Here is a 19,384-nt window from a genome sequence, read left to right as displayed (position 1 = left end):
CAATAGAGCTGGACAGAAACTCAAGTTCAACTTCTTCATCTTAAGGGAAACAAAACTGAAGGCCCAAAGATATGACAGAAACAAGAATTAAAGCCCTGATTGTAGAAATTCAAATTCATTTCCTCTTCTGGTATTTTTGGTAAACATTCTTATAAAGTGGAGTAAGGTCTTGACTTGGAGTCAGGGGAGTTTGGGTTGAAATCCCACCCTAATAGTAGCTATTAATTCTATTGGGCAGGCCATTTACTTCTCTGAGCTTATTTCCTCATCTATAAAAATAGACACTTTGATTCCTTACTTCATTAGGTGACCGGGTAAGTCCCAAATCAATTAATAAGGCATTCATGCAAGGCATCCCCAAAGTCTTAGTGTGATTTGAAGGTATTAAAGCTTTTGGGAGATCATATAAAATGCTTTAAAGTCTGCAAAGCATGCACATATGATCTCATTTCTTCCTAAATAACCACCCTGTGAGGCAGATTCTAATTTTATCCCTGTTTTAAAGACTAGAGATTAAATATTTGTGGAACCATCACTAATGAATCTAGTGAGATGGATTTAAACACCAACCTCTTGATTCCAAGTCCAACTCTGCCCACTAAACCATACAAGAAGAACCTCAGTATTCCAGATTCCAGCATACCATCTACTGTGCCATTTCCTTTATTATCTTTAAAGTATTATAAAACACTGCCTAATTCTCTCCACTTCCCCAACACCTACTTGGTCTTTTCCCAGACATGAAGAATCTCTTTTCCTCTTACTCTGTTCCAAAACAATGTTGGAACATTACAATACTGACTCTCCCAAGGAAACAGCATTAGTACATAGAACATACAGTTATGGAAAGAAAAGAGTTTACTGGAAGCACTGATAACTCATTCTTGGAGTAACTAACTCGATCTTGTCTAAAAGCATCCTTCCCAGGAGTTTTCAGGCTCCCTATCAATGTCTTCCCCTAGGCCTGTGAAGGATGGGGAAGCCACTGGAGTGGATGTTGTGTGTGCCCATTATAAAGACCCCAGCAGGCCTGTCCTGTACCACGTGAAGGTTTACTTGGAGCTGAGCAACCAGACCTATGGCATCATCAGGCTCGGCCCCTACACCCTGAACAGCGACAGCCTCTTCCTCATTGGTGAGCAGCCTCATTTTAGACATGCATTTCTATTTCCCTGACTCCTTCCCTTCTCAAGAAATGGTCAATTGGCCAAATTTACACTTTCTGTGATGTAGAAATTCACAACCTGGGTTCCAGGGACTCATTTAAACAATTACCTTCTGTCTTGGATTTCATTTTAAAGCAGAAGAGCAGTAAGTGCTAGGCAACTGGGGTTATGTGATTTGCCTAAAGTCACACCACTGGGAAGTATCAAACCAGGTTTGAACCTAAGACCTCTCATCTCCAGTCTTGGCTTTCTATCCATTCACCTCATCCCTGCCAGTCCATGAAGTTATTTAAAAACAATTAGATAATCTTAATATAGAATGGGTTTCCTTTGTATCATTTTTGTTTTATATATTTGGAATGTGATTCTGAGAAAGGATCCATAGTCTTTGCCAGACTTCCCAAGGAGTATGTGACACAAAATAGGGTAAAGACCATCACCCCTCTACAGAGCCAATTTGATTTCTGTAGTTTCTACTCTTCCTGTCAGTTTTAATGACTTGAAATGTAGGATAAGACTAAACTAAAATAGAGAGATCATGAAGTAAGACCTGGTGCTGAGTCTAGGCACCGTCTACTCCTAGTGATGCCCCAGTGCTCCCCCAAACTCCTCATCAATTGCTTCTCCTATTTCTTTCTCTGTCTCTGTCTGTCTGTCTGTCTGTCTGTCTGTCTGTCTGTCTCTTTTCTCCACAGGTTATAATGATAAACATTCTGGGACCATAAGCAGTAAGTATTCATTTTTTTATTTCTCCCTAAATAGAAGGAAAACGATCACCCATTTCACCTTGGACTTTGGGAAGGAGGGAAAAAGCACAAGGGAATGAAATTAGTCAGGGAAGAAACTTTCTCTCTTCCTTCTATATTCATGGCTCAGGACTGAGTACAAAATTCAGGCTAACAAGCAAAAGAGATTTATTTCTACAGTACCTCAGAGAACCTAGCAGTTTTCCCTACCCTTCAATTTCCTTCATGATGGATGACTTTAATTCATGATGATTTTATTCTCAGTTACTTCAGTAACCACATTTTCTCCAATCACCTCTCTTGTTCCATCATCATTCTCCAAACCAACAGTAGGAACCATCTGGATCTCTACTTCTATTCCTCAAATATTTCATTTCCATTAGATAAGAGCACTGGATAGGTAGAGAGAGGAAAGGGAGGGGTAGTAGTCTACTGACTGGCAGAGCAGGAAGGCCAGGCAGGCTGCTGCTGAGAGTGAATTCTTGGGCTAGAGTATCTAAAAACCACCTATGGGTATTCCCTTTTCCACCATTGCATGGGGTAATTGTTTTTTCTTGCATATTTCTACAAAGCCAGAATACAGATACATCATCCTCCTTATTTTCCCTAAATTTGACATTCTATCTTCTAAGTTGGTGTCTTTGCATGGCATTTCCAAAATTCCTGAAAAACATTCCCACTTCCCCTCCTCCTCTGCCTTGTAGAATCCTCAGCTTCCTTCAAGACCCAGTTCATGTGGCACCTCTTACAGTGAGCTTTCCCTGGTCCTTCTTAGATGTTAGAATAACCATGTATATATTTTTCCTCTTAGGTGCTCTGTCTTCTCATAGAATGTAAGATCCTTGAGGGCAAGACCTCATTTTCATTTCTTTTATTTTTTTTGTATGTTGAGGGCCCAGTACACTGTCTAGCACAGAACCAAAAGCTACTAAATATTTGTCAATTGAAATTAGAATTTTTCAAGTTCTTCAAAGTCTGTCAGAAGGACTGTATCCCATGTTAGCCCAGCCTGGACAAATGGCAGATTTAATAATTACCTTAGTGTTCATTTGCTGTTTCTTGATTATAAGTGTCCTGGAAACTCAAGCGTACATTCCCAGTCATGACTCCTGTACCCCAAATGTTCTGTTGGGAGACCCATGAAATTAGCAGATTGATCCAGGGCTGCTCTTGAAGTACCCAGTTATGATTCCAAAGATTAATGTGAGATTTGAAATGGTTGAGGTCTTAAACTATAGTGATTAAAATAGTGGAAGATATAAATTGTGATAGATATAAGAGAGGGTGAGTAAATTTGACCACAGAAATATGTTTCACTACAGTGTCTTGGGTTTAAAACCAAATATAAGGTGGTCGCCACGGAAATATTCCCAATTATTCAAATACCCAAGTCAATTGGGTTTTATAGAGATTTTAATTAACAATAGAATGAGTAATCAAAGAAAGAGAGAGAGAGTAAGAAAGGAATAAGTATGAAGAGCCTCAAGCCAATATGGCCTAGACCTGAGTCTTAAAAGAGAAATGAGTCAGTTTTTTATAACTCACCATAAGATCTGTCTAAGTAAGGAATTCTAATGACACCAGGCCAGCGTCCTTCCTCAAAGAGTCTTCCAGCCAGAGATTGTTTCAAAGGGCCTCTCCCAAGAGCCTCCAGAGCTCCTACCGCAGAGGGACAGAGCCCCTCAGAGGAGCTCCTCAAGGAGCTCTCCTTCAGAATGAGAGTCAGAAATCGAGGTCCTCAGAATGAGTCTTCTCAAAATGAGCTCCCTCAGAATCAGATCCAGCTCTTCTCTGAGCTCTTATTTTTACGGGCAAAATCTCCTATGCCACCTCCCCTAAGTCCTTACATCTACCAATCACTGTAGATGTTTCTAAAGGACCGCCCATTTTGAATTCACAGCTGAGTAGTTTTAATCTCTTTAGTAAGTCAGGAAAAAAATGCTGCTGTGTCGACAAATTTCATTAGAAAAAACCTCTGAATAAGTTATCACCCTTTTAGGTTTAAGTAGTTTACAAGTTGCCCCACCTTTATAGGTACTTAGTATCCCATTGTATCAATTCTAAAACAGTCATGACTCAAAGAACTTCCTGTCCCTTCCATAAGCATGGATCAAAGTAGTTTTCATTGTTCTCAAGGAGCTCTCTGTCCTAAAGCAGTCCTAAGTAGGGTGGAGTAGGGATATTCCCAAAGCAAGGAGCCCTCACATTCAAGTAGAATTCTCACTATCTGCTAGGGAATTTTTTAAAGTAGAAGATTCCCCAATGGGGGAAACCCCTAACATTCATAAGTCTGAGAAATTTTGAGGTTTACATTAAATGATAACCAACAACATAACACACAGAAGGCAGTTTTATTAACCAAACTGCAGCTTGGGGCTCAACACTAAAAATGGCTGGCCCCGAGTCTGGGACTTGCAGGCTTATTATACACTTTTGTAGTAGAGAGAGTGCAGAGGAATTCCTGGGCTAGGGGGAGTGAACAGGAACTCCTGGGGCTGGGGTCCTTATCAGTTCCTAGCACATTCCAGGGTATAGTCACTGGTTCTTCAGTAACTTGACTACAGGGGCTCTAGGGGGTCAGGGAAGGGGAATACAGGTTTTGGTGACTTGCCTGAAGGGAGTCTAGGGGCCAGGGTGTCAGGGAAGGGAATAGGAGCTGGTTCTTCACTCTGACCTTGGTTTCATCAATCAAAAAATAAATCAACAAACATTAATTAAGTACCTACTATATGCCAGACATGGTGTGAACTGTGTCTTGCAAGCATTTCTGGAATTATTTCTAACATTAATGGTGGTAATAGATGTCCTTATTTTACCCCTAATTTCATTGGACAGACCTTTAAAGTTTCTCCTCTCTCTCTATATTGTTGGTTCTTGGTCTTAGCTAAATACTCTTTACCATATCAAGGAAACATCTATTCCTCCTTAGGATATTACATGTTTGTTAAATATATGCCATTTTCTGTGAAAGTGTTTAGTGCATATATTGTTATAAGATTTTTATTTTTGTTGTTAATCTGTGGTATTATTTTTATAGTTTTATAGTTTTCTTGAACCAACCTCCCATTCCTAGACTTAATATATTCCAGTATCAGTGGAAACTCTTTTTTTAAATTTTTTATTTTTTTAAAACCCTCACCTTCTGCCTTGGAGTCAATACTGTGTTGACTCCAAGGCAGAAGAGTGGTAAGGGCTAGGCAATGGGGGTCAAGTGACTTGCCTAGGGTCACACAGCTGGGAAGTGTCTGAGGCCAGATTTGAATGTAGGACCTCCTATCTCTAGGTCTGTCTCTGAATTCACTGAGCCACCCAGCTGCCCCCTGGAAACTCTTTGAAACATTTGAATGTATGTTGTTTTCTTTTGGTAATGTTTCACTCAATAATGTTGCATTTGTATTCATTAGGGATAGGGTAGTCTTAAATTTTCTTTTCATTCCTTTGTCTTTCCCTGGTGTAGGTATGAAGACTATGTAATAGCAATAATTTTAATAGGATTACTTATTTTTGATATTGCTCATGTAATATTGGCATTGTTTTTTCTTTGAGTATCTGATAGAATTTGCATTTAAATTAATCTCTGGAATCAATTCCAAATTGTTGAGAAAACAGCAAGAATGACTTCACAGAGGAGATGGCATTAAAACAGAGATTTTAAAAAATGGGTTGAACATAATCATTTCATAGTGGAGGGTGGAAATGAGTCATTCCATGAATAGAAAATAGTGTGAGAAAAGACACAGAGACAAGAAAAATCTGGATAGTTATGAAGTGTGAATAGGAATCCAGTTATCAGAAAGTATATGGAAGAGAGTTATATGAGATAAGGTAGATTAGATTCAGACTTTCTGAAGTTTAGCACAATGTCTTAATTAATGTGTATTGAACTAAATTGAATTACATTGGGCCTTGAATGCTAAATCCAGTTTCTTTGTATTCCTTTTGCATACAATATGCATTAAACTTCATTGAGCCTTCAAAGAATTAGGGTTTTGAAGGATTCTTTTCTCCCCCATGAAAATTTAACAACTTTATAACTGTTTAAACCCTTCCACTTTCCTGTTGCTTGAGAAAAGGGAGGGGGGAAAAGGAATATGTTGGTGATTAAATAGGGAATAAGTAGGTAGAACTTAGAATTTCTCATAATTGGAGTACTCTTGGGGGCAGCTGGGTGGCTCAGAGAGTCAGGCCTAGAGAAGGGAGGTACTAGTTTCCAATCTGGCCTCAGTCACTTCCCAGCTGTGTGACCCTGGGCAAGTCACTTAACCCCCATTGCCTAGCCCTTACCACTCTTCTGCTTTGGAGGCAATAAGCAGTATTGACTCCTAGATGGAATGTAAGGGTTTAAAAAACTAATAGTTGGAGTACTCTTGAAGAAGAATATACAAATATGGAGGAAGGAGCTGGAGGAGCAGACCTCACATGAAAGTCATTCTTATATGAATGGACAAAGGACAGTTAAATACATAGTCACATATATAACTTCTTTTGCTCCTCCTGCACAGAATTTTGCACTTGCATTCAACAAAGCAGGGAAATGGGGGGAGATAGACAAAAGAGATGGAGAGACTTCAAAATGATAGAAGGGAGGGTCTAGTTGGGGAGGAAAGTCACAAGCAAAATAAGACTTCTTCCTTAGAAGGATATATCAATTAAGAGTAAATTGGACTGATTCCGCCCTCATTCCTGAAGTACAGAAGGCAAGGATGAAACCTTTCATTGCGAGGCTAATGGAAAATGGGCCATAGTCCAAAACATGCTGTAACTCACTTATCCACCCTTCTGATCACAGGGCCCAGTAGAGCAAGCGAGGGCAGAATGATGACCACAGCTGGAGAATCACAGACCATAATCATTACAATTTCCAGCCCTGCAGTAAGAACACACTCTGTTCTGGCAACAACAGCAGCCCCGACCACTGCCTGTGCTATTGACTTGGAAAAAATCACTGTGCCTGCTTCCTCTGCCTTGCCAGAGCTCATGGTAGCACCATTTGCCTGGTCTGGAGTGGCGACCAGCCCATCTGAAACTACGCTCATTGCCGAAATCTGTACCCCACTTGGGGCTGGGACAGGAGGAGGGAGCCCCATAGGTGTCCCTTCACACCTCACTAGTCTTGACACGACAACATCAACCACAGTCTTTCCCTGCACCAATGTGCCCCCAGCACAGTCTACAATGTGCTCTACAATCAGCCTACAATCAGCCACAACTCTTTGCCGTGTCAGTAGAGAAGAACGAAAGCCAAAGACCTCTCTGGACACATCTGCTTCAGAGACCACAGCCATGGCTACTGCAAGGGTATGGCTGGCCCTGACCAAGACTCCAACCACAATGGACATCAGCAGAGGAGCTGAGGCTGTGGTTCTGTCCACAAGTGATTTGCCCACCAGCTCAGCTGTCCCACTCATTCCCACAGATAAAGTATCCACCCAGACCACCATGACCACTATTGCACACACTGGTAAGAATAGTTCCTTCATTATCTTCCCTGCTGGAACATGGGGTTATATTTTAGTGAAAAATAGAGAGTAAAACAGTCACCACAGTTATGGTTTCTGAGTCTGACATGTCCAAGGAGGAGGTCAACCTTGTCCTTTTTCCCTTAATGACTCATGAAGGGTGTGTGATGCAGTAGTAAGAGCAGGCATTCATGTCAGAGGACCTGGGTTCAAATCTTAGATCTGATATTTTCTACCCATATGGGGAAGATTGATCAGGAAAGACAGATAATAAGGATGGAGCTTTTGCAGGATGGAGAAGATAAGCCTTTGTTTGGAATTGTGACTACACACCCATTTGGCAGTTGTGGACAAAACACCTCCTGGTACTTTGTAGATAGGATTGAGAACATGCCCAGGGCTAGAGTTATCAACTCATTCATACCTGCCCTGGGCAGATGAATAATAGCTAACATTTAGCATGCCTAGTATACAGCTAACACATATAAGTCCTACAAGATTAGTAGGGTAGTACTAAGAGAGACCCATTTGGAGGTCCTACCAAAAAGACTCAGAAGGTGTTCAAGCCAGGATTCAAGTTGTAGGTCTTTTGACTTTTGTCTAAAATTCTTTCTACTGGACTACAGTGAATACTCTTTAAGCAGACATGGTGTGGGAAGAGGAAGTTCTATGCCAGTGGAATGGTGGACTCAATAATGGGCCCAGAGTTGCAAAGTAGTAGATGGCTAGACGACCCAAGCTTTCATGATAAGTCTGCCTAGTGCAAGACTGAGGGGCTGACGATGCAAAAATGAACAGCTCCCCCCAGAGGTCAGGATGGATTTCCCTCCCCCTCTGACCAGATGATTCAGTGGCTGATCTGAAGAGATCATGTGACAACCACATCACCTCTATATCCCATAGACTGTACCCTTCCCTGTAGTATTCCTGTATGCATGTGGTCAAGAGTTTTCATTCATAGTTTGCTGTGGTTTTTCTGTCTGTTCCCCCATTTTTTTAGCACCATCTCTGACTCCATCACCTTCCTCTAGCACTACAGGTAGGAACTCCTCTGTGCCTCTGATGCCTTTCTATGCCCAGCCTTGAGAATAGGAATTGCAGAATGCGGAGTGAGTTTCCCAATGCTATGACCTTTCATATAATTAGTTGGAAGGAACCTTAGAAGTGTCTGGGATTACGTATAGCCTCTTGTTTTACAGAGGTGGGAACTGAGGCCCAGAAAACTTAAAATGTTTGTGTCAGCATGATTGGATAGGACTGGAAGGGGCCCTAAAAGGCCACTTAGCTGAACCCCTTCATTTTGCATTTGGGAAAACTGAGGCCCAGAGAAGTTATATAAGATGTCCCAGGCCACAAATGTAGAAAGCATCAGAAGTGATATTTGAACCCAGGACCTCTGATTCCAGAGTCATTGTCTTTTCTAATCTGTTATGCTCTACTTCAGGGGCTAAAAGACAGTTCAGCCCTAGTGCTTCACATTAAATGGCTAAGGCTCTTTCCACTTCAGCGGGTGCCTTCTGTGACCTCTCCAAGGGCAGTGAATGTTTTTTAAAACTTTTATCCATATCCTCAGTATTTAGGATTACACTGGGCAGAAAATGAACACTTAATGATGGAGAAGGCTGCTAGCTTAATGGGACATGCCCTGGTGCATTGTTGTCTACTTCCACCTCGACCCCTGTACACATCATCTGTCCTGCTGATCTTCAAAGTGGGTTTCTGCTAGAAAATGACTTCTTTGTCTTTTGTCTGTGTTATACTTCTCCAGAATTCATTTTGAAGGCATTATGTTGGGTTTTGGAGAGGAATTTGGTAGAGATTAGATGAGGAATCTCTATCTTCTCCACCAACTTTGGCTATGTCCTTTACCGTTACTCTCATAAATCTGATTCATTGGATATTGGAAATGAGTCTCTCATCAAAAGAATTTGAAGCAAAGATTTTTCCCTCCAATTACCCGAATCCCTTCTCATTTTGCCTACATTGGTTTTGTTTTTGGGGAAAAACTATTTTGTCATAAGTTAACAACAGTGTCCATTTTTATCTTGCTCTCCTATCTTTCCCTCATGTGATCATAAACTGTCCCCTTGTCCATTACCATGAAAGATACAATTTTCCTCATCACTCTCGTTTGTTTTATATCACCTTTTGTATCTAACTCATGTACTCATTTGGAGTTTACTTTGTCATGTCATACAAGACATTGGGCCATCCCTAATTTCTGCCAGACTAATTTGCATTATTCCCAGCAATTTTTGTCATGTAATCAGTTCTTAACTTTGAAACTGGATTCAACCTCCTAATTTTACTTGTGAGAAAACTAAGGCAAAAACATAGGATGTGGCAGGGCCATGATTTCAACCCAGGTATTCTGACTACAAAGGCACAATTTTAATACTTCCAGAAATGGTGTGTATGGCTAGAGATGTGTTCAGGTTTTCATTAGTGGGTTCATTCTGCTGAGTTTCCAACTGAGGAAGGACTAGAAGAGTGCCCCCTGGAGTCATGATGATGATAATGGTCATCATAACTGACATTTAGATAGAACTTGAAGGTTTACAAAGCATTTCCTCTCATTTGAATAACATTTGTAAGGCTCAGACAATGTGATATCTTTCCTTCTGTACAGCAGCAGGGAGCTCCTACTCCAAGACATTCACCCTCAACTTTACCATCACCAACATGTTTTATACACCAGACATGGGTGAAAGGGGCTCCAACACATTTAAGGCTGCTGAGAATGTCCTGCAAGTTCTGGTGAGACTCCATTCCCCTTCCCCTACCTTCTCTCCCCCATGCTGCCTTCCTTAGCCCTGATTATCCAGGCTTGGTCTAGTCAGGTTCTCAGAAGTTCCTTTCTCCCCTTTTGTTTTCAGCTGAAGTTCTTATTTGGAATGAGCAACCTTGGCTCTCACTATTCTGCATGCAGTGTGAACTTGCTGAGGTGAGAATCCTGCAAGATGTCCACTCAAATAGCAAAGACCACGCTTTCCCATTTGACTTAGATTTTGTCCAGGCTGCTGCTGCTTCTCCTTCCCAATAGCAATTCCTTCTTTCCCACGATGTAATGGATAAAATTCCCCAACCAGCAAGCCATTAGAAACATTCCAGGCATCCTCCTATCCTTTATGTGGTGAAGAAAAACTTCTTTCCACATAAGTCTTCCAAATTTAAAACTCCATGTGAGAAGGAATAACATGGCAGGCACCAAGTGAGTGGGTAGAAATTGATTGATTCAAACACATATCAGCATTGCTTTTCTCTAGAATCGGAGGATTATATTTTAAAAGTTGGAAGGGGCAGTAGAGGTCATCTAGACCATTCCCTTCATTTACAGATGAAAAATGAAGAACCAAGGATAGTTCAATAACTTTTATAATGTCAAAGATAATTGTCCAATTCCAAATTTGAACACAGGCCCTTTGACTTTAAGTCCAAGTTCTTTCTACTACTCTAAGGAAACTACTGAAGATAATCAGACCCCATACATACTTGTAAACATAAAAATAAGTAAATATACAGAGCACTGCCAACTCCAGTTTGGTGAATAAAGTGCTAAGCATGGATTCAGGAAGAACACCGTTCAAATTCTCTCTTAGACACATACCACTTTGTGACCTTGTGCAAATCACATAACCTGCCTTAGCCTCAATTTCATTCCTCTATAAAAGAAAGGGGCTGAATTTGGGGTTTCTAATGTCCTTGTCAACTATAAATTTACAATCCTCTTTAAACATTTGTTCAAAGTTGTTGACTTCTCTCAAGAGTGTCCTCTGAATAACTAAATTTCAGAAACGAAACCAATGGTGTCAACCTCAAAAGGAGGCCATTAAATTATACATCAGGGTCCCTAAGGCCTGCATTTTGACTCTGAAAACCATACATATTTATATATTACCTTTTATATTAGTAAACTAACACATTAAAATCAGATTGGAATTACACTTTAATCAGGACTGACACTTTAATCTGGTTCATATGACCCTCAGGAAGGGCTATGTTTGACACCTCTTGTATGTTTGACACCTCCTGTCTGAAACATCAATTTCCAGGTCTCTGAAGAATGGGACAGCAACAGGAGTGGATGTCCTGTGTACTTTTCAGGAAGATTCCTCCAACCCTGTCCTGAACAAAGAGAAGGTTTACTGGGAGCTAACTGAACAGATTCAAAGAAGAAGGCTAAAACATGTGCTTATAGAGAGGGACAGCCTCTTTGTGGATGGTAAATATCTTGATTTGGGAAATGTACTTCTCTTTCTCTGGGTGGTGCCTGTTCCAGAAAACAAGCTAATCTGCCCCAAATTCTCTCCTTTTGAGCCTCCTTTGTTTACTTGGTTTCACTATGTCACTCCTGGGCACTGGCCCACAAAGTGGTGCCAAACTAGGAAGACCTAGGGAGCTCACTTCTAAAGATCAGAAGAGGCTGGTTTGTTCTTATGCTCCTTGAACCAAGAAGTATGCCATAAATCCCTTCTTCTTGAAAGTTGAAGCACCATTTCCCCATCCCTATGGTCCCCCAAACATCTCCTCTCCATTCCATCATTAACCTGTTTCCCACAGAGAGATACCGTACTCAAAGATTTATGTGTTCTCTCTCTGTCTCTGTCTCTCTGTCTCTGTCTCTCTCTCTCTCTGTGTCTATCTTTTTCTCTCTCTCCCCGTCCTACACTGTTTCTCTCCTCACCTATCACTTTCTATATTTCTTCTTTGTTCTCTCCCTCTATTTTCTCTTTCTTTTTTTGTTTTCTCTATTCTGTATTTTTCCCAAACTCTTATCTTTATAACTTTTCTGACCTATTCTCTTTTTTTTCTATCTTCTTCTCCTTTCCTCTTCCCTCCTTTCACCTACTTTTCCTTGTCTTTTTCTTTCCTGCCCTTACCTTCTCTCCAACTCTTGTTCCCTCTGAATTTCTTTATTCTTCTTTTTTCCCCTTGCCGCCACAGGGTATCATCATAAGCAACCAGGCATCATATCCACAAAGAGTGAGTTTTCAATTTCTTTATTTTCTGTTTTTTTGGGGACAATATCAGGAAAGATATTTTTCACCCTTTTCGATGGGAGCAGTGTAGGGCACAGGAATAAAAAAATAGATTTAGGATTTCCGAATTTGATATCTTATTAAATATGGCCGATGTTGAGACATTATTTCCTCATTGGCCTATGTTTTTAATTGCAATTAAAACATATCTAAATTCTTCAGTGGAAAAAAAATCAGCCCATGGAATTTAGAAATCAGGCTGTCTATCTCCTTCTTGTCTTTGTAGCCTGGTATATAGAAGGTATCTCCCAGCATTCCAGTGTCTTGGGCTTCTCACCCATATCCTTCATTCATGAATGTTGGCCACTGGTTTTCATTAATAATGTTTTTATTCTCTGCTCCTTCAATAACTACACTCTTTCCAATCATGTCTCTTACTCAGTCATCATTTACCTCTGGCAGTACAGTTAGGAAATGCCTAATGCCTAACTTCTCTTCTGTTTTTTCACCTAATTTCTCATCCAAGGACATGAAGTAGGAAATGGAGAGGGCAGGAGAGACCCAGTCCCAGGTGTCATATATGACAAAGAATGAAATGATTTCTCCTCACAATGTCCTGGTATTTTATCAATGGTGTCAATAACTACAGAGATGAATATATGTTGAATAAAAACTAAGAAGAAATTAGAATTAACAAGGTAGTTAGGGAGGAAGAGTATAGGGAATCATGAAAGGAGGTGCTAGTGCTGAATGTTGACAAAAGAGGGGGTTGGGGTGGGGGTTAGGTCCTCTGAGTTGGAGGTGAGGAAGGATGGCATTTCTGGTTGAGAAGACAGCTAGTGCAAAGACATAGCTATGGGAGAGGAAGTTTCCCATACCAGGGAAAGGGAGAGGGCCATATTAGCAGAATTATATACTGTAGGAGGAAGAATAACATCCAATGACCCTGGAGAAGGGGTTTGAGGCTGCAGTGTTAAATGTAAATGCTTTACATTAATAAGATAGAGAAAAGGCAGATCTAAATTTATGCATTGAACTAAAAAAACTAGAAAAAGAACTAATCAGAAATCTCTAACTAAAGTCAAAATAGGAAATCCTAACTAAAAGTCAAAAGAGATAAAATTGAAAGTGAGATTGCTGCTAAACTAATGAACAAAAAGTTGGTTTCATGAAAAAAAAATCCACCTGTTCCATATAGCATAGAGCCTTGATTAATTTGATTGAAAAAGTAAGAAGAAAATCAGATGACCAGTATCAAAAGTATAAAGGATGACTTCTATCCTCAATGAAGATGAAATTAAAGCATCTTTAGCAGATCATTTATCCAATTATATAAGAATAAAAGTAATAATCTAGTGGAAATGGCTAAATATTTACAAAAATATAATTTTCCCAGATTAACAAAGGAGGAAATAGTATATTTATGTGATCCCATTTCAGAAAAAATAAATTGACCATGTTGTCAAAGAATTCCCCAAGAGAACCATTCAAGGTCATATGGGTTCACAAGGGAATTCTTTCAGAACTTTGAAGGGCAATTAGTCCCAATGGTATATAAAGTTTTTGGCAAAATTGTCCAAGAAGGAGTGTTACCAAATGCTTCTTATGACACAAATTTAGTGCCTGATACCTAATCCAGGAAGAGAAAATCAAAGAAAATTATAGATCCATTTCCTTAATGAATATTGATATAAAAATCTTAAATAAAATACTAACAAAGAGACTCCAGTAACATATCACTAAGATCATTCACCATGACCAGGTGGGATTAATACTAGGAATGCAAGCCTGGTTTAATATAAGGAAAACCATCAGCATAATTGACTAGATCAATAATGAAATCAATACAAAATATATGATTATCTCATTAGATGATGAAAAAGAAACCTTGAAAAGATTCAACACATATTCTTGTTAAATAAAAAAGAGAAACAATAAGAATGAATGGATAATTCCTTAAAATGCCAAGTTGTATCTTAAAACATTAGCCAAATGTCAACTGCCATGGGGATAACTTAGAAGCCTTCTACAATAAAATTAGGGGTGAATGAAGGACGCCCTTTATCACTATTGTTTAATATCATATTAGAAATTACAGCTTTAAAAATAAAGGTAAGAAATAAATTGAAGGAATTAACCTAGGCAAACATTAAACAAAAAAACCTTTACCTCCCTCCCCCATTGAGAAGTCAAAAGATATAATAGCCATTATCCATATGAAGTCATGCAAAACATTTCAACATTAACCATGTTGTGGGGAGAAAAAACAACCAAAATAAAGAAAATTAAAATATCTGCTTTAGTCTGTACTCAGAATTCATCAGTTCTCTGTCTTGAGGGAGATAGCATTAGTGGAGAGCTCAAAAGCTAAAGAGACTGGGGCAGCTGGCTGGTTCAGTGGAAGAGATCCAGACCTGGAGAATCGATGATCTTAGAGTGAAATCTGAGCTCAGACATTTGCAAGCTGTGTGACACTGGGAAAATCATTTAATCCCAATTGCCTAGCACTTTCCAGTCTTCTGCTTAAGAACTACTATTTAGTATCCATATTCAGGCTGAAGGTAAGGGATTTGACGTAAAAAATCTATAGAGAGGATTTTATAATGTAAACAGGTGAAGTCTGTGTTCTTTTCCTTTCCTAGGACAAATTTTTTTTAAACTATATTTTATTTGATCATTTCCAAACATTATTCATTGGAGACAAAGATCATTTTCTTTTCTCCACCCTCCCCACCTCTCCCATATCTGATGGGCGATTCCACTGGGTATCACATGTGTTCTTGATTTGAACCCATTTCCATGTTGTTGGTAATTGCATTAGAGTGTTCATTTAGAGTCTCTCCTCAGACATGTCCCCTCAACCCCTGTGGTCAAGCAGTTGCTTTTCCTCCATGTTTTTACTCCCACAATTTGTCCTCTGCTTGTGGATAGTGTTTTTCTCCTAGAACCCTGCAGACTGTTCAGGGACATTGTATTGCCACTAATGGAGAAGTCCATTACGTTCAATTGTACCACAGTGTATCAGTCTCTGTTTACAATGTTTTCCTGGTTCTGCTCCTCTCCATCTGCATCACTTCCTGGAGGTTACCTAGGACAGATTTCTAAGTCAATGAGGACTCAATGCATAAAGTCACCTGGTAGATTGTAAGCTTCTTGACGGCAGGGTATGTTTTATTATTGTCTCCAAGTTTTCAATACCAAGAACCATGACTGGCTTAGCATAGGTGATAATAAGTGTTTTTTGATGGATTTTTTACAAGAGATAAAATTTGTAAGGTACTTCACAAATCTGAAAGTGTTACATTTTATCATCATTATATGAAAAATATGCTTACCTTTCAACTTATGACTTGTTGTGGTATCTATCCTGTGTCCCCTTTTCTGGTTACTGAATTTTGGGATTTGAGAAGCACAATGGTGGTACAAGGGGGAGTAAGAAGGGTGTAAGGATAATTTTTAGTGTTTTGACTTAAAATCCAAAATAAGTGGTCGCCATGGGAAATTCTCAAATATGAAAATACTCAAGTCAGCTGGGATTCATGAAGATTTTAATTAATGAAGAAAGAAGGAATTAAGGGGAGAGAGGGAGAGAGAGAGAATTATTTAATACCGTCCTAGCTCAGGCTGATCCAAGTAGTAGACAAAGGCCTAGGCCTGAGCCTAAGGGAGAGCGAGTCAGTCTTTATCACTCACAACAAGACCATCTCCAAGCTGGGTTCTTCCACTCCAAACTGAAATTACTCTCGAAACTGAATTAAATTGTTTTTTTATCCCTTCCTTTTAAAGAAATTTTCTCTTATGTCACCTCCCCTAAATTTTTAATCACAGTAGACACTTTTTCCCAGGATTGCCCATTCTTAGTTTTCACCTTCTTTGGTTTTCACCTTCTCTGGTTAGATTAAATGTTCTGAGTCCTTCACACCTCTTTGTTTAGCTTGCCTTTTGTAGGTTACTTGATCTTTTTAGGTACAAATTTAACCGTTACAGGTACTTAACACCTTTTTGTATTATTTCTAAAAGTAAACTTAGCTTAAGTTTTAGCTTCTCTGTAAGGAATGAGTTAGGGACTTTCATTGTTCAATCAGGAGTTTACAGCTTTATCTTCCTCTAAGGCACTGTCTGAGTAGGGTGGAGTAATTTTAAAAGTTCCCAATACATTCCTGATTCTTGTTAGACCAAATATCTCCATTGTTACAATAAGGCAACAGTTTCAATAAAATCTTCTAAGGTACAGTATGAGTAGTCTTTAAGATTCACAAGAGTTAGGAGGAGAGGAGAAGAAAGGGTAAATTTAAGCATCTACTAGGTACCAGGCTCTGGAGGGAGGTGCTATTATTATCCTCATTTTATAATGGAGAAAATGGAGGCATAATTTAAGTGACTTGAGAACTCAATGGGAGTACAGACCAGCTCAGGTACCATTGTTTCCAAAATGTTTTCTGAAGTCACTATTTGAGCACCAGGGACAGATGGCCAGGAGTCTGAAAATCAGAACACAGCTACCCTGGCAGCCAGCATTGCTCCAATAGTGAGGATCAGTCCTGTGGTGACCAGGATCATTCTGCTGTCAAACATCACTGCCTCTATAGCATGGATATGGATATTGAATCATGTTCACCTTCCTGGACTGCCAGACTCTCAGAAACAAGCCACTGCTATTGGTGAAAGACTCCTTGGTAAAAGGAACTCGATGTGGCCAAGCCTCATTTCTGCCTTTACCTTCTGTGCAGCCTCCACAAGCACAGGCTCACCTGGGGCTACGTCCTCATTGGAGAACTCCAGGTTAGCCAGTCTGACTGTTGTCTGAGAGGAATTCAGGAAAACATCAAGTCTCACTATCATTCTGACTTCAGCTAGCACAAAGGAAAGTTGGACATCAGTTTCTCTGAGCCCAGCTCCCACAGCTACAGAAGGCATCAGTGCTAGGGTGGGGACAACTTCACTTTTTGCTCATGTACCTGTTAGCTCTATCCTGTTACTAAGGAAGCATGTTTGAATCAGAATGGAGGTCAGATGTGTCCACGGAGGAGAACTTAACATCTCAAGGGAAATCACTTTTCCTCCCATTTCCCTATTAGAACTTCTTTTTTTGGTACACTTAAGACCGTGTTGGGTCTGTTGGGTGAGTGAATGCCTTTCAGGATCCTTCATCTCTCTATAGTAGCACACTCAGCTGGTCCCTGAGCTACAAGGACCCTTCTGTGGTGATTAGTATTGAGTCTAACATATATGGAGCTTGTAGATAGGGAACATTTCCTTAGGCAATATCAGTCAGTCAGTGAGTTGATAACCATTCATTGTGTCTGCTCTGATTCCACACACTCCGCAGAGCACAGGGTATAGGAAGGAAGGCACCGTTGTGACAAGGAAATCACTTTAAAAGACTGATATATATTAATTTAAGGTCTCCAAGGAATTCAGCTATGTAATTCCTAAATGAAAACTCAAGTCAGCCATCAGCCTTTTATGGAGTTTTTAATTACAAACAGGAGGAAGAAAAGTATGAGAGAGAGAGAGAGAGAGAGAGAGAGAGAGAGAGAGAGAGAGAGAGAGAGAGAGAGAAAGAAAGGGTAGAGAAGGGAAGAGGGCTTAAATACCCCTTCTGTTTAGGCTGGGCCCAAAGGCCCAAGCCCTTAGATAGCTGGGGCAAAGAAAGGAGATCAGTCCCTATTACTCACATGACCAAAATGGAGAAACAGGCTCCGGGGCCTCCACCTGCAGCTTCCTTCAGAGCAAGCTTCTCAGAGCACCTCTCCAACCACTCAGAGCCAAAACTCTCCAACCACCCTCCAGTCCTCAGACCCCTCTATCTTTAAGGAAACCATCCAAGTTCCCTCCCCTCAGTTCTCACATCTACCAATCACTGTCCATCAATTTCCCTGTGCCAATGGTGGCTCTAGCTTAACCCAGGACTGCCCAGAGGTCTGTGGCTTTGCACATGTCTGTTGGAGGTCATATTTTCAAATAATTAAATCTTGATCTTTTGCTGCAGCCCTTCCTAAATCCTGTTAGGACTGAGTAGGGTGGAGATTGATTCCAAGTATCTCCATTGTATCAATTCTAAAATCAATCATGACTCAAAGAAATTCCTGTTCTATGCTTAAGCATAGGTCAAAGCCCTTTCCATTGTTCAGCAAAAGGTTTCTGTCCTAAAGTAATCTTAAGAAGGGAGGAGGAGGAACCTCCCATGCCAATGGGGTTCACATTCCAATAGACTATCACTAAGAAATTTTCCAAGTATGAAATTTCCCAATGGTGAAATTTCCAACATTTATAAGTCCAAGAAATTTTAAGGTTTACACCATTAATCTTAAGAAGCTTATAGTCTAATTGGGGAGACAATATGCCAGGAACAACAATTTACACACAATCTAAAAACAAAATAAATCCGAACTAATCAAGAGAAGCTGGCATTAGAATTTAGAAGGATCACCTAAGAAGCAGAGGAGCTCTTATCAGGAACTTTAAGAAAGTTAGGGAAATGAGGAAAGTATTCCAGATTTTTCTTCCAAAGATCAAATATTACAACAAGACATTTGGATGTATTTATAAAAATTGCAGCAGTTGTGTTTATAGAGCAGAGCTTTACTTGAGAGTGGCTGCTCCCCATAGAGAGCTAATGTCTTGAAAAGACATTCTTGAGCCTTCCCCAAATCCCACTCCCACTTGAAGTTGCAGCATCAATATAATGTAACTGGGTGCAACCTAGTAGGAATATTTTCTATTTGGTATAGCCAAAGTTGAATTGAGATAGCAAAGTGAGTGCAAGGAAGAGCAAGAAGGCAAATGTCTCAGGGGGAGAAGGAATAATGTATAAGAAGAATAGGAAAAAAGGAGGAGAAGATCATGGAAGGCTTTGATTGCTAAATGGGGTTTTGTATTTTATCCTTAAAGCAATAAGTAGTTACTGAATTTTATTGACTAGGACAATGACATGGTCAGACCTAGGTTTTAGGAAAAGCAATTTTGCAGTTGAATGGAAGATGGACTGGGGTTGGATGGGACTTAGGACAGGGAGACCAAATAGAAAACTA

General features: G+C 39.9%; 1 protein-coding gene across 1 annotated transcript in view; it reads left to right on the top strand.

Moving 5' to 3' along the window:
- LOC130458061 (mucin-16-like) overlaps positions 1-19,384 on the top strand; it is a 126,235-nt gene that overhangs the window by 62,523 nt on the left and 44,328 nt on the right. The window contains exons 10-16 of the mRNA XM_056820970.1: positions 963-1,135; positions 1,862-1,894; positions 6,702-7,373; positions 10,001-10,128; positions 10,248-10,315; positions 11,424-11,593; positions 12,316-12,354. Coding sequence (XP_056676948.1) covers positions 963-1,135; positions 1,862-1,894; positions 6,702-7,373; positions 10,001-10,128; positions 10,248-10,315; positions 11,424-11,593; positions 12,316-12,354 — 1,283 coding nt within the window. The remainder of the gene's footprint in view (positions 1-962; positions 1,136-1,861; positions 1,895-6,701; positions 7,374-10,000; positions 10,129-10,247; positions 10,316-11,423; positions 11,594-12,315; positions 12,355-19,384) is intronic.

This window comes from Monodelphis domestica, chromosome 3, assembly GCF_027887165.1.
Source record: "Monodelphis domestica isolate mMonDom1 chromosome 3, mMonDom1.pri, whole genome shotgun sequence".
Taxonomy (NCBI): Eukaryota; Metazoa; Chordata; class Mammalia; order Didelphimorphia; family Didelphidae; genus Monodelphis; species Monodelphis domestica.
The sequence above is the reverse complement of the archived record's forward strand: the minus strand, read 5'-3'. Positions and strand labels throughout refer to the sequence as shown.